Source organism: Acomys minous (assembly GCF_964271855.1).
Source record: "Acomys minous genome assembly, chromosome: 3".
NCBI classification, from domain to species: Eukaryota; Metazoa; Chordata; class Mammalia; order Rodentia; family Muridae; genus Acomys; species Acomys minous.
Window position 1 is genome coordinate 113,845,879 of NC_140485.1, and position 15,689 is coordinate 113,861,567.

Sequence of the window (15,689 nt, forward strand, 5' to 3'; positions counted from 1 at the left end):
TATTAAGTTATCAAAGGGAAGCAGCTTAATAACACTGTCCAAGTAGCTGCACACATAACTTTACTATATCATAAATATTTTTACTGCATCACAAGAACATCCAATACCTAAGAGTAAGGATTTGTGGCAATCTACATGTTCAGCTGCTGGCAAAAATGTCTGTTATTCTTTGGAGGCATATTTGGATCTATATCAAGCAAACCATAAAAAATGTAATGACATTTATGAGATATTTGACTAGTTGAATAGTTAGTGATTAAAGCATTCTTCATTTTTAATGGTGTGATAATGTCTCATGTGGCCTGTGTGTGACAGGGCTCAGCCCTCCTTCACTTGTCCATGTGATGTTCCAATCCCCACACACTAAACTCAAAATAAAAGCACACAAATAATCGGTTCTAGCCCAACATATTTGAGCACACGTATAGCGTGTGTTCAAAGTCCTTGCTTTTATAGATACACACACACACACACACACACACACATATATATATATATATACATATATATATATGTATATAAAGAGAGAGAGAGAGAGAGAGAGAGAGAGAGAGAGAGAGAGGGAGAGAGAGAGAGATGCTTGTGGATATAATAGCATAAAACTTGAGAAAGTTTCCAAATGAAAACTGCAAGGAAGAAATGTAGGTGAGAGAAGATCAGCTGTGAATTAATATTTGTGAAGTTCGGTGAGATGTAAATGGAATTCATTATGCTGTTTTATTTACGCCTACATGTTTATCTTTCACCACCAATTAACAAATGTACTTAACTAGTGACCAGCTTTACAATAGTTGAGTGTGTTCTAATGATTAAAACTTTGAGGTTTGTCTCAATGCCCACCGGATAGGGTTACAGGCTTTGTTTAACACCCGCGTGTGCAAGGTGGCACTTTGCAATCCTTGTTGTCTTTCATTCTTACAGTAAGGAATTCTACCAGCCAAGAATTGTGACTTACACTTACGATAAGAAACATGTTCCCTCCTGGAGTCACTGATCACAGTTTCAGGGGGTTTAAAGTACTCTGGGGGTATTCAAGTGAGGTGGGAAGTGGGGACGAGGATTGTGGCGTGAACTCAGACCACAAGGCATCCCGCAGCAGCACCAGATAACGCATGGGCAGTGAGTGAGGAGGCTGTTCGCTATGCCTGCTAGCAAGGGGGAGCATGCGCAGTGGGCTCTTGATCTTTGACAACACCTATGACCCCATGACACCAGCAACAAAGGGTTCTAGGTAGTCTACCCTCATTAATTCTCTGTTCTCCATGTATCCTGACCCATGATTCAGTCTCAGACTAGAAGAAAACTCAAAACCCATCCACAGTGTTATTTAGCCTACAAACGGTCGTCCCCAGTCTCTGAAGGCTCCTGAGTTGTCTCCCTCTATGCTGGAGCCCAGGTCCCACTCAAGCCTTTTCCGATTCCTAAGGAAAAGCAATTCCACTCCCCTTGCTAGAAGGAGCTATTCCCTGCTTTGGAAAATTATTTTGTTGTTGTTGTTGTTGTTGTTTCAAGTCTCAGGCGACACCTCACTTCCTTAAGAACTATCCCTGAAGGACTTAATATTCTCTATTCTCACAAATATCACCCCAATGGGTCTGGCCAACCGCAGGAAGCGATCAACCGAACTGAGAATGCGCCATGTTCTACCTAGTGCAGAACGTTATCAATGTGCACAAGGCACACATAGGCTCAAGCCAGACAAAATTGCAGCATGACAATAGCTAGGCACCAGGTTCCAAGGCTTCTGCCCTCTTTTCTTTTCATGCAATCATAAAGCTCTTGCGAAAGTGGGATACATGTGTGCCAGTCTGTAGCTTGTGACAGCCTGAGACGTGATCACAGCTTTGCAAGCTGCTTTCCCAAACTGTCTTCCACTGCCGGTCTTTGCATTGTCACCTTTCTGCTGGAACATAGAATGCTGGCGATCAGACCTCGTGTCTCCCAAACTAGGAGTGGACGCTTCTCATTTCTACATCTCATACTATTCATCATTTTCATTTTTATTTTTGATCAAAGTCTTTTAATGTCAGTGTCTCTTCTTTATTGAGTTGGCAATAAGGAACGACCACACCTACAGATAGAAAGACAAATGGAAAGTTGCAGTAGTTCGAGGTTCTTGAGTCCCCCAGGTCCCTGGACTGGAAACTCAACAAATTCTGAGCCTGTACCCACGCTCTCCTGACCCGACAATACAAGCCTTTAGGGGACTCAAACTACTCCAGCTGTGTGACTCCCTTCAATTCAGTTGCTACCCTGGCTTGATTGGGCATGATTTCTACAACAGTCCCCCTTTTCTTCATAGATGTCTTAAAATTCTCTTGTGAGATGTAATAATACAGCAGACGGATGCCTTCCGCATATGGTTACTTAAATAACTGTTGAAAGGTAGCAAGCCTAGATCTGGTTCTATGGACGTACTAAGGAGGCAGTGGGCGTGAAGAAATGTGCCGACTTGGCTCCCTGATGTAGTTATAGTTACCTGATATGGTTTCTGGCACATAATAGGTGCTCCGTGAATATAAACTGGGTGAGTCGGTGTGTTTTTTAAAGCACTGATAGAAGCGCAGACTTCCAGGACACTTGAGTTCAGGAGCACCTGTTATGACTGAGCCAGAGTCCAGAGCCCAGGTAAAGGCCACCTCTATGGTACAATAATAAGTCAATCGTCAGAAAAGTTGCTTCCTCGTCTAGTGCAAGTCCAATCAGTGCACTCGCAAACCCTTCTTTCCATAGCAGATGGAAATTAACACCGAGAGCCACCATCGGGCAAAGTGCAGAGAATAAGAGGCTCCAGGGTGTCCAGTCCTAAATGGAGTCCCTGTATCACAGCCACTCCCACCTTTCTAGACTCAAGGGAGAGAGGAGAAGAAAGATCGTGAGAGCGAGAGGTGGTGGCGTCTGACTAGAGGGAAACAGGGTTTTCTGGACACAGCTGGCCAGGTGCCCACGTGAATTCGTGGCGATGAAGTGGCATGCACCAAGACCTGCATCAGCTGAAGCCAGACAAAAAGAGGGTTGGTTTTCTTCTTTAAGGATGTGACCATTGGTGGATTGACTGTTCTCCAGTGACGGTGGCCATATAGCCAAGAGTATCAGGGTCTCACAAACTTTACGTGGTGGATTTTTTTTTTTAAGCACATGCACCTGGGTGGGGGGGGGGGGAGGAAAAGGAGGAAGGACGTGGGAGAGGTGAGTGGAATAGGGGTGGATATGATCCAAATACAGTGCAGAAAATTCTCAAAGGACTAGTGAAAATAAGGAGAAGAAAAGGAAGGCAGGAACACAGTTCCTGAGGCTACTCTGCCCACAGCACATTCGGGTTCTCCTGGGAAGGAGGAGGTGCGCGGAGGGCAAACAGCCAAGAATAAACAATGGAAAGAAAAGAACAGGGAGCCGGGCATGGTGGCGCACACCTTTAATCCCAGCACTCGGGAGGCAGAGGCAGGCGTATCGCTGTGAGTTCGAGGCCAGCCTGGTCTACAAAGTGAGTCTAGGACAGCCAAGGCTACACAGAGAAACCCTGTCTTGAAACAAACAAACAAACAAACAAACAAACAAAAACCAAAAAAAAAAAAAAAAAACAGAAAAGAACAGGGGTCACCAGCGCCTTTATGACACAGCCACGCGTACTGAACAGACAGCCTGCCTCTGCCTTCAAGCACACGCGTGAGCTAGGACTATGTTTGCCCCCATACGAGAAGAAGCAGGGCATAGACAAAATATGTGACTTTCTCAAGGTTGATCATCCGAAGGCTTTTTTTTTTTTTCTCCCAATGGCTTTTTTTCTCTCTCCCAATCATGGAGTGCTTTGTATTTCTAATGACAGGGATAAAACTACATCACAGAAGTGAGACAACTTAGACTCCACTTAAAATGCTAGTCCATTAATCAAAGTCAGATTGGTTCATAGTCTTCATATTTGGTGTCAGTTTACATGTCCTCTCTCAGACTTTATTTTTGTTTTTTAACCCTGGCAGCTGCATTTTAACAAATCTCTCCCATTACTGAGGTGCAGAGATATGCCGAACACTAGGAGCTCATCCAGATGATAAACAGAAACTTGGCTTCTCTCAGTTTCTCTCTCAGGCAGAAATTCCAAATCGGAATTGGACAGACAACTAGATTAGTGTTTCTAAACTAAAACAGAAAGAAACACGTTACCATTTATTTCACTAATAAGAAGTGCACACTGAAGCAAAAATTGTTCTCCCATCAAATTAGCCAAGGTATGTTTCCACTTACAACCTACCTCGCGGCCATGGGGCACCGTGTTTGTCAGGCATCTCTGTTCTAATCCCTGGAGCGCATGTAAAGGCTGGAAACTCTAATACACCTTTGTAATCCCAGCGCTCCTAATCGAAGATGAACGCAGAGACAAGAGAATGCGTGAACTCTGCAGGCCAGGAGGCCGGGCATGCGCAGTGGCTAACAACCAAAAGAACCCACCTCAAAAGAGGTGGAAAGTGAGGAGCAACACCCTAAGAAATCATCAAAGTATTAATCATATCCACACCCATGCATGTGCTGAAAGTGGCTTAAATGTTATCTGCAGAACTAAGATCTTAAATTATCTTTCAAATCTCACTATGTCCGCTGGTCTCCCTCACGCCACCTGGAACAGAACACTTCCTCTGCCGGTGAGGAAAGTGGAGTAAATTTCAAGTTAATTAAGCAAACTGTCTTCACAGCCACTCTGCTCCTTTGCCACCGTTCAGGACCTACAATAACTCGGCTTTTAGGTACCTGGCGTCACTGTTTCCCCGTGAGCCACTGATAAATGTTTCCAGTCTGTTTTTCTCTCTTGGTTTCTCGTCCAACTGCATGGGCAACTGCCCAACTTCTCTTATACACAAGAAAGGAGAATCGGATCCGATGAACCGACCACTGTCTGTCTGTGGCATCTTGGTGGGGTCGGCTCTGTCAACAGGCGCGGGTGGATGGGTAGCTGGCAAGATGGCGGACGGCTGGCTGTGATCCCCATGTACTTATGTAAAGCAAGCAGGGATACTGGTTTTATGGAGATCGTGTGATGCAGCATATGGTTCCAAGGTAAAGGGCACTCATAGAAAGACCTTAAATGAGGCAAGAGAGAGAATCCAGAAAACTTCTTTTTAAAGGGCCAGAATAATAGCACAGTGTTCAGAATATTTGCTTTCTTTAGATTCTTTGGGAAACAAACATCAGAGTCTGGATATAAACTTTGATTAAAACAATTGCACTAGTTCAGAAAGTTCGATTATGTCTGGGAGGTGGGGAGAAATGACATTAGTTTCCCTATTCTCAGCTACTGGATTGTACTTTTTAGTAAATTCCAGACTGCAAAGTTCCTTCCCCATCCCTCAACATTTAAAAAGGTCTGAGATACGTTAGGGGGCCAGATGTGCCGGCGCATGCCGAGAAGTCGAAACAGGAAGACCAATGACCTTGAGGGCAGCCTAGGCTGCGTAGCAAGATTCTCCCTCAAAAACACAACAAAGTCAAACCCTGCAGAAACCCAGTTTCCTTTATATTCCAAGACTAATCAAAATAATGTGTATTCTCGAGTCCAGTCCCTACAGTGTGCAATATGAAAGGTGAAAGAGAAACAGAGCTAACTACCAAATTGAAGGCCATTGTGGCCATTTTGAAAAAGAACAGCATGGAATACGGAGTGGAAACTGTCCCGAGCCGTACAACTCAGAGAACCGTATGAGGCCCACTACTCAAACAATCCTCGGTTCCACCGCTCCAGGAGCCCCAGACACTTATGTAGCTTCCAGACATGAGGCATGAGAGCTCCTGTTGCCCTCCTTAACTCAGCACCTACAAAAATGTAATTCCAGTAAGGCATTTAATACCCTAACAGACACTGTTTAGATGCTAGTATCGTGGCTAGTCCCTTCTCTGCGCTAAGTATTTTTCAACTTTCAAACGAAGGAAAGGGAAATGAAAGCATTTTGACTGTATGTCTTAACAAGTTTATACTTAAATTTGTAGTAAAATTTCCAATATTTAAGTCCTGCTTTAAATTATAGGTTTTTAAAAAAGTGTTTATTTACAGTCACAAAGCAGTCTGTTTTTTTAAAATGTAATGAGGCCTCCTCCTCTGTCTGGTAACACTTTAACAATGACCTTGAGCTTGTCAGGTTTATCACAATGACATCCTGGAGTAGAGATCAGTCATCCATCCCCCACAAGATGAGAAACAGCTTCTCCAGAAAGTCCTGTGACAACAGGATGCAGAAGTCAAAAGGCCTGGAGCATCTCTCATCAGCTCCACTCCACTGGCCTTGCGAGATTCTTGTCTTTTATTCATGTATGGACCTGCTCAACTTTGTCCATTTTGAACAAAATTCCTTTCATCAGTGAAAGCTGTAATTTGTTTCTAATGCTCATTAACAAAGACTCTCGTACAGTTCTTAATAACAATATTGTTTAGCTTTCTGCAGACCCACTCAAAGGAAAGTATTTCAGAAATCAACAAACAACTACCAGGACATAGATTAGCATTAGGTTTTGCACACATCTCATGGTATATAGTCAGCCTACTTTCAAAATCGGCTTTTTTATGCCAATGTTTATTTGTGCCCCCTTTAAATGCTTTAAAATTTAACAACAGCCCTTGCAAAAAGACATGACAAGGCATAAAGTACAGCATTTATATGAAATTGCAACACACTTATTATTCAATGGCAGAAAATAAACAGATTTTTCAAAAATTTAAGTATATTGCCTGAAATCTTATAAAAACAAGATCATTCTAGAAAACGACAAAGCTATTACCACACATCGTGTTGTATGTGGATATGAAATGCTACTCATTAGAGTCCATATTTAAATTTCTCCAGTTGCCCAAAATCTGAGTATCCTAGGATTGATCCAAGTTTTAAAATGCACATTTGTTTGTCATTTCCTTGCATTCCATACTTTGGATTTTTCTGATGGATTCCTTGTGGTTAGATTCTTTGGAAAGAACCCAGCAAAGGTGATATTGTGTATCTCTCACTGCACCTCAGGAGGAAGGAGATACTGTGTTTCCTTCACTATATCTCACAAGGAAGATGAAATTGTGTATCTCTCACTGTATCTCACAAGGTTAATCTTGAGTCCCTGGCTGGGTTTAGAATCACCTAGAAGATGGTGTCAGTGAGGTTTTTCTGTGGATGGCTAGCTTGGGGCTTGAGGGGGAGGTAGAGACCTACCATGAATGTAGGTGGCACCATGTCATGGGCTGATCAGGTCCAGATGCCAGATACCTGGCTGAGTACCAGAATTGCCATCTCTGATTCCTGGGTTGCATGATATGAACTGAGCTGCTCTTCCTAGCCAGGCTGGACCAAACCCAACACATTCTCTCTAGCATCCATTGTTTCCCTAAAATGTTGTATCACAGGGACACAAAGCTATTGATACAAGAAGACACATAAAACTAACTCATCCAATTATAAGTGATGGTCAGTTTGATTAAGGTAATGTCTGCCAGATCTACTCATCTTAATGGCCCTGTTTATCCTTTATAAATAAGAGGTCATCACTGAGGTAGAACTCCCTCAAAATGTTTCACCTAGTGGTTTTAGCATCCATTCAAATACCTTGGGGAAGTAGTTGCTTGCACACATGTTGAAAACTGAAAATGTTTCACTTTTGTCCCACCATTTATAGGTGTTCTGCCACACATGTTTCCTTTACATTGGAGTTAAGTTACATGCTTATTATTTATTCATTTATTTATGCTACCCTATGATTTTTATTTTTATTTTTTTATTTTATATTCTTGAGCTGCAATGAGCTCCTTGACAGAGCGTGTGTTCTAGCCTATGTGAGGTCCTGTGTTTCATCTTCAACACCGCCAACAAGAACAACAACAACAACAAAACAAAAACAAAAAAACAAAACAAAACAAAAAAAGCAAAGCACCACTCCACTCCTTACTCATTTGAACTATCCCAACTAGGATAAGTTTGCGGACCTGCATTGTTTTACACGTGACCCATCATTTCCTAGCTCTGGGTGACACAGTTCCTCAAGACACCTTTTACATATTCCCATGACACCTTCACTTGTGAGCTGTCTATTCTCTCTCATTTATCTCTCTACTAACCCATGAACCAACACCGCAGCCTTTTAACTATAGAAGCTTCATGTATGTTCTAGTATATAGTCAGACATGCGTTATGAGACAGAACTCATGTCAGGAGTTCTTACCACATGTGAACACACACGCAAAGCCCTCAGGGAACATGTGGAGCCTTGAGGGAGTGACGAGCCAGTCTACTGTCTGGGTTATCACACTCTCACAGGTGAATCCTTCCAGACACATCCAACAATAAACAGTTAGGGTATGTAACTTTTGTATTTACACCTAGGTAAAGCTGCATAAATAATACCTGGTTAAAGAACAATCTAGTGAAGCCATTTCCTTCTCATCTTGTTTTCAAACTCTTTAGTCCAATCTACTTGGCTAACTTCCTAAAGCAATCTAAATATTTTTATTGTGGTGATTTTGCTGAAAATTTATTATTGGGGTGGAGATCAATAATAGCTCTATAATGCTTTCCCTAGCTGTCCAGAAACATTATGATGTCCCTAGCCAAGGTTACTTTATATTTACAGAGATCATGAGCTCCTTTTGGAAGTGTGTTTCGTCAGAAGGTCTTATAATTTTTCTTCTTTCTCTAGATTCACAAACGATTTGAGTGGAGTCAGGACAACGTGTTCTTCGAAGGGTTACAAGAATTTTCCTCCCAGGAAATCTTGGTGTGGTCCTTTCACAATCACTCTTCCCATTTCTGTGAAAAAAGAGAATCCCTTTTGCAATTTTGAAAGACAGATGCTCTTGTTGCGGATGACACCGTTCTTCCTGGAGACTTAGTTCTCAGCCTTCCTAACACTGACCATCACCCTTTAATACAGTTCCTCATGTTGTGGTGACTTCCGACCGTAAAAATGTTGTCACTGCTACTTCATAATTGCTATGAAGTGTTATGTAAATATCTGTGTTTTCTGATGGTCTTAGACCACCGCTGTGAAAGGGTAGCTCGGCCCCCAAAGGAGTCATTGCCCAACAAGTTAAGAACCGCTGTGTTAGAGCCCAACGTGTATGTTCACGATCTCATCCGTGTGCCACTCTCCCACCTCACTGCCACTCTGACAGCTTTCAAGGCTACTCATATTTGTGTTTCTGACGTGGGAGGCATTCATTTTTCAGTCTCCACTCACTCTTTGTCACGGTTAATTCTCTAGCATCCGAAGTCATTTTTGGGCTTTAGTAAATACTCAATGAATATATTTTGAATAATGATGGAGGGAAGAAGAAAAGCAAGAGCCCCGTCTAATGAGAGTCATAGTCTATGAGTGAAGGTTGTGGACTCTGAGCTGGAAAGATGGCTCAGCAGTTAAGATCGCTGGTATCTCTTCCAGAGGACCTGGGTACAACTTAGCATCTACATGGCAGCTCAAAAGCATCTATACCTTCATCTCCAGAGGGTCTGACACCCTTTTCTGGCCTCCATGGGCACAAGACAGGACTGTGGCACGCAGTCAAAACAACCACACACATAAAACAAAATTTTTAAAAATGTGGGATCTAAGGTCAAGATACATTTTCTTTTTTTAGATGACACTGAGCAGTAACATTCTGTGTCCTGTTGTGGTCATTTTTCATGGAAGTTTGTACCTGCAGTCTATAAAATTTGGAGCATTAAGTACTGTGCATGCTCCATTAGGTAATCCTTTCTCTGCTCCCCCTGCCCGGCCACTAACCATTGGCTTGCTGTTGAGTTCACATGACAACTTTTACAGGAAATAGTAAGATACAACTCTCTCAGGTGAGTTGGATCTTAGTACAGAACTTAACCTAACCCTACTAAAAGCAACTCCACGCTAAAGTATCCACCCGGGTGAAACACGCTAAGGTGACAATGCCAAAGATATAAAAACCATGGTGTGCCTCGGCATTCTCAACACACAGCATGGATTTTTACAGAGCAGTTGCATTGGTTTAATGCAGACATGGAGAACACAGAGTACCTTGCATTCTGGGCAACAAAACACTATATTGTGGACAACAACGTAGCAATCCTTACACCTGGGCTTTCTTCCCAGGTTTTGTGCTGTTTCTCCAGACAGCAAATTAATTAAATGGTCTTTGGCTAAGACTTCCCATAGAGTCAGCTTCTGTCATTTAAATTGTAGAGATGGGGGTGGGGGGTGGGAGATTCAATTAACCCAATGCCTGGCACATCATGGGCACTTAATAGAATTTTGTTGAGTCTTAGACTTACCTTTGGATGAAGGTCACTTTTCATTACTATTAGTTTATAAGGCCATTGCAGTTCTGTAATGATAATATTGACAATGAGCAAAAAATTAACTCATAAGCTGTGCTGATCCATTGAGAGAATCCAGCAGTCAACTCACTGATTTTGAACATTTTCCCATTAGTCTAATATTCTAAGGTTCTTAGTCTATATGCAGAATTCTGAGATTCTAAATTATCTGGATAAGTCTGCAGTAAATAATCCCTTCCCCGGCTCACCCTGTCTCTGTATCTCTTTGTCTCTGTCTCTGTTTCTCTGTCTCTGTCTCTGTCTCTGTCTCTGTCTCTGTCTCTGTCTCTCTCTCTCTCTCTCTCTCTCTCTCTCTCTCTCTCTCTCTCTCTCTCTCTCTCTGTGTGTGTGTGTGTGTGTGTGTGTGTGTGTGATCCTACACTAAATATAGGTTCCTTACTCTTTGTGTTAAGCTACTTAAGGAAAAGAATATTATCTTTTCACTTTCTTTAATCTCTCCAGAAAAGTTATTATTGTCAGTTCCATCTCAAAGCTATGTATAAATTAGGGATTGTTTTTAAAAACTTTTTAAAACAAGTTCATTAGAAATATTCTTCCTGAAATAATATTTTTTAGTAACCTAGAAATATTTTTCTTAGCCATTGCCGTACTCCACATAATTTTTGCTCATGATATATGTGGTACTGATGACAGTGAGCAGAAAAAAAGCTTGAGGAAATATACACAGTGTTGGCATTTTACTAAAATGTAGCATTAACTTAAAATCATTATTTCTTTTTAAATAAAATTCTGATTCTCCCCCCCCCCCCGCACCCAACCCCCATTGTCATTCCTTTAAACCTGGCTCTTTCTATTGTGAAAACCAGTGGTTATTTACACAGTTGCTTTGAGGATTTGCATATTCTCTTGTTTTGAGGATATCTGATTTTTAAAGGAAGGTTTTTTTTAAACACTAAAATAAAATATAACTATTACTAGCCTTGAGAAACCCTCATCCCGACAGTTTAAAATGTGTCAATGCTCTGCCTTTAAAATCTGGCACATCCTTTAGAAGGGACCAAAATAAAAGCCACCCATGCAAGAGAAGAAGATTGAGGACAAATTGTCAAGATTTCAGAAAATGATAACCGAAGTGCAGGTGTTACTACTAAAAGCCAGCTTACAAGTATGCTGGTACCTTGGAAACAGGCACTAGCTAAACCTTTCAGGATGCAGTGCTCAGGCACTGGCCTCTGCACTGCAATCACTACCGCGCAATGCAGGCAGCAGAGAAGGGTTTCTATATGGTACCCAGCCAAGAAAGAACAAGTTGCCTTTTGGCAAAGATGCCACTTCTAGGACATAGTCATTTTCACCAGCTCTGGACAGTGCAAAAGGCAGTGCTAAGACATCATTTCCTTACCTTACTCGGAGCGACTCTGACTTGAAGAGCCAGAAGCACATCCTAGGTCAAGGGAGAGAAGGCAGGCACGCTTCTTGAATGGGTGACATCTGGAAGAAGAAAGAATTGTCACCAGAGTTTTTCAAGGACTCCTGGAGACTAAGTATGAGACAGTGGCGGCCAGGGTGATTGGATTACAACGAATGAGACAGCAACCATCTGTGATTCCTGCCTAAACTGCCGAATGCCAAAATGAACATCCGTATTAGAGAGCTGACTCTTCGGCCCGTCTGTAGTTTGGTCCAATCTGGAAGATGCATTGATGGTTTGTAGACAGCTGCAAATAGGCTGGGACTTGGACCTTTTTTTTTTTTTTTTCCTGGCTAGATAAGTAGTTATTGCCTCAAGATTTACACTAGGAACATGAGTTTCAGTTAGGAGTTCTTGAGATTGTCCCCAGAGGATGCTGTTTGCTGTTCAAGATGAAGCATTGCTGGCCCTCTCTGGCTCGTTTGCAAGGGTCACGCAACTTCTATAGGAAAAACAATCCCTAGGCTTTTTTTTTTTTTTTTTAATGTCATGGCAAATAATAGAAAAATTCTGAGTTTGTGTGAGGAGGCTTTAAAACAATGGCCATTATTTGTTACAGTGTAAACAGAGAAGCATTTCACTGGCCGACAGGATGAAGTCCTGGGGCTCAGGGAGCCCCAAAGGTCTAGAAGCAGTCCTTCATTTACCACTGTTCATCACTTGGCGCTTTGAGTGGTATCAGTTATGCTGGGAAATCACCTTTGCCTGGCCATCCTTTTCCCATTACCACACCACCCTAACCCATAAGCAGCACCTCTTGCAGTAAGTCCCCAGGTGCATGAAGGAGTGAATGTGGTCAAGGTCCAAAGACTTGATACTGTTCATAGGGATATATTACAAAACTAGATATTATGAGGCATGAAAAACTCTATCACTGCCCTTTATTAAAACACCCCAACAATTTCTTCAGTTTGCACTTGTCCTCTTCTAAACTAATGCTATGGGTTCTTACCAAGAGTTCCTCTGCCACCTGCCAGGAACAACTCCCAGGCTCTGCTTCAGACTTTGACATCTGACCAGCCTGTAGTAAATGTTGATTGACAGTTTAAACCCATTGCTCTCTTTGTAATAAAGAAATCAGGTAATGCTGCCTCAAGTCAAGTCCAGAGCAGATCAAAAGACTTAGCTTTGCATTGCTTCTTCCCAATATTTACAGGGCATCTCCTGTAAGTCCATGTTCTGTCTGTCTGAATTTTACTCAGTTAACAAGAGCCACCCCAAACTATGCTCTAAGACAGTTGGCATGATACATTAGGAACCAACTTTAGTTTGATTTCGCTGAAGAGAATATTTAAAAGCACCAATTTTGTATAATATAATTGGAAATGTTAGGTGACTGATGGTCTGTGTTGGCTGCAGCTTATGTGTTTCGATGGGTGCTTACATCTACAATAAGGAGAAACTTTTCTGAACTACTTGTGATGGTTTCAATGTGCTCCGTTCTCCACAAGCTGTGCGTCTGAATACTTCAATCCTAGAGGGCAGTATTGTTCAGGGCGTGTCTTAAATTGGGTTTTATTTCTGTGAAGAGACACTATGACCACAGCAACTCTTATAAAGGAAAACACTTAATTGGGGCTGGCTTACAGTTTCAGAGATTTATTTCATTATCATTATGGTGGGAAGCATGGCAGCATGCCGGAGGACATGGTGCTGGAGAGGGAGCTGAGAGTTCCACATTTTGATCTGCAGGCAGCGGAAGGGGACTGTGTTCCATAGTGGGCGTAGCTTGAGCATATGAGACCTTAAAGCCTGCCCCCACAGTGGTACATTTCCTTAAACAGGGCCACATCTCCTCCGCCAAGGCCACACCTACCTCAACAAGGCCACACCTCCTCCACCAAGGCCGCACCTCCTCCACCAAGGCCACACCTCCTAGTGATGCCTCTCCTTAGCATTCAAAGACATGACTCTATGGGGTTCATTCCTATTCAAACCACCACAAGGAGGGGTAGATGGCATTTGGGGGAGGTGGTACCTAACTGATAGGCACAGGGTTGGGGCGTATGACTCACCAGTTCTGGCCTGAGTCGCTCTGCTTCCTGTTTGCTGCCACCTACTAAGCAGCTGCCTTAGTACTCCTTAGAATTCCTACCACCATGGAGTTCTTGCTCCATGAGATATGTCCCTTCCCTTGAAATACTGTGTCCCCTCAAACCATAACCCAAAATGGAATTCTCCTCTCTTAATTTGCTAGTTTGGTATTTGGTTGAAGTGATAAAAAGAGTTTATCTAACACACTTATTATATTAAAAAAAAAAAAAAGGAAATCCCAAATGTTCTATTTTACCAATAAAGACTCAGGAGCCAGATGCTGGGGTAAAATCCTGCTAGCTCAGAGAGACGGAGAAAGGACCCAGCTGACCTTCCTACTCAGCTCATGTCTCAGAGAAAACAAACAAACAAACAAAAACAAAAAAACAAAAACCAAAAACTTACTACCTCAGCTGACAGACCAGGAGGAAAAGCCAAAAACACTAAAAGCCAAAGAGCTTGCTAGCTCAAAGCTCCAAAAACCCCTTCTTCTTCTCCATGCTGTCTTAAATACCCTTCAACTCAAAGCCCGCCCTTTCTACTTAATCCCTGTCAGCTAATTTCTTGCTCTGCTTCTTGACCTAGGGTTAGTTTTATGAAATCCTGTGTACAGAAAGCTCTTGGATTAGAGGAGTGTGCTAGGGCTGAGCCACACTATAATCACCTGGTTACAATAAACAGAAAGTTCTTAGATTGAAGGTGTGTGTTAGGGCTGAACTACACCAAACAGCAGACAGGTGTTTGCAGTTGACAAACTCAAGAGTTCACAGTGAGATCAAATACCCTGCAACACACACTATGTCTATGATCTATGCTAAGTTTATACATGTCACATACACACACACACACATGAGCTCCAATTTTTTTGTCCAATTTGCTGTTAAATTGATGAAAGACATGTATTGTATATTGCAAGCATATATATTCCATATGTGTTCATTATGGAATGATCACATATTCATTAGATTAGAGCCAATATAATAATTAAGGGATAAAATATATAAAGCTCTCCATAATCTTTTTTTTTTTGAGATCTCCATAATCTTAATCTTAAATTGAGAATCTTGTCTCTTGTCATTTCACCATGGCTAATTTAGGTATTTTCTTTGTCCTAGTGACAACCATGAACTTCAGATATCAAAGAAATATTTTCAGGATAATAGTACATAACTGAGAACTTCTGCCCCATAAAAGAAGGAAAATTGAGTTCAGGTCCACAATTACTCGCACCAAGTCACTAGGGCAGTGCATGATTCCAATTTCAGAATATTTTTAATGTTATTACAGATAAGGGTCTAGAATTTCACTCTGTAATAAAAATATTTTACAAACAGGAAAATATATGACTGTTGCTACAAATGGGATAAATAAAGGCTGTAAATATTTACCTTAATTTAGTTCTCCCACCAAATTAGAGAGATTTAAATCAGGTAATATTCTAGCACTTAAGGGCCATAAAAATAGTTTCCACAACTTTCAGATCTTAAATCACCGATATGCAATTGTGGGCCCGTATGGATTTAGTCATAAGAATCTGCAGATGTTTGAAGATCTAACTGTTCACTTCAATTTGCCCTAAAGCGGCTTCTGTTCTTAGCACACTGCCTTCTAACTTAGTGTGTGAGTGAGCCTCGGTGTAACTAACAGCGTTTTCCTGAATCAAGTAGCTGAGTTTTAGCTAGGAGCTGAACTTCAGCCAATCACAGGTTACCAAACCATCAGACCATGTCTATATAAGGCCAGTGTCTCATCACACCATCCCAGAATAGGGCAAAGCCATGCAGCCAACCAGGCTGATTTGGTTCTGCACTGCCTTTTTCCATCTGTGAGTACTGTCTGCTTACAGTGCTGGGTGGAGCGCCCCCCCCCCCCCCCCCCGCCACCGCCAAGCCCCGCAAATCTCTTCTGCTTCTGAG

The 15,689-nt window shown here is 42.0% G+C and overlaps 1 protein-coding gene across 1 annotated transcript in view; it reads right to left on the reverse strand.

The window, feature by feature from the left end:
* The window catches only part of TMEM244 (transmembrane protein 244), a gene marked incomplete at both ends in the record, with an annotated part of 35,553 nt that extends 20,529 nt beyond the window's left edge, over positions 1–15,024 (reverse strand). The window contains 2 exons of the mRNA XM_084775230.1: positions 11,671–11,712; positions 14,998–15,024. Coding sequence (XP_084631356.1) covers positions 11,671–11,712; positions 14,998–15,024 — 69 coding nt within the window. The remainder of the gene's footprint in view (positions 1–11,670; positions 11,713–14,997) is intronic.
* Positions 15,025–15,689: the final 665 nt, after the last annotated feature.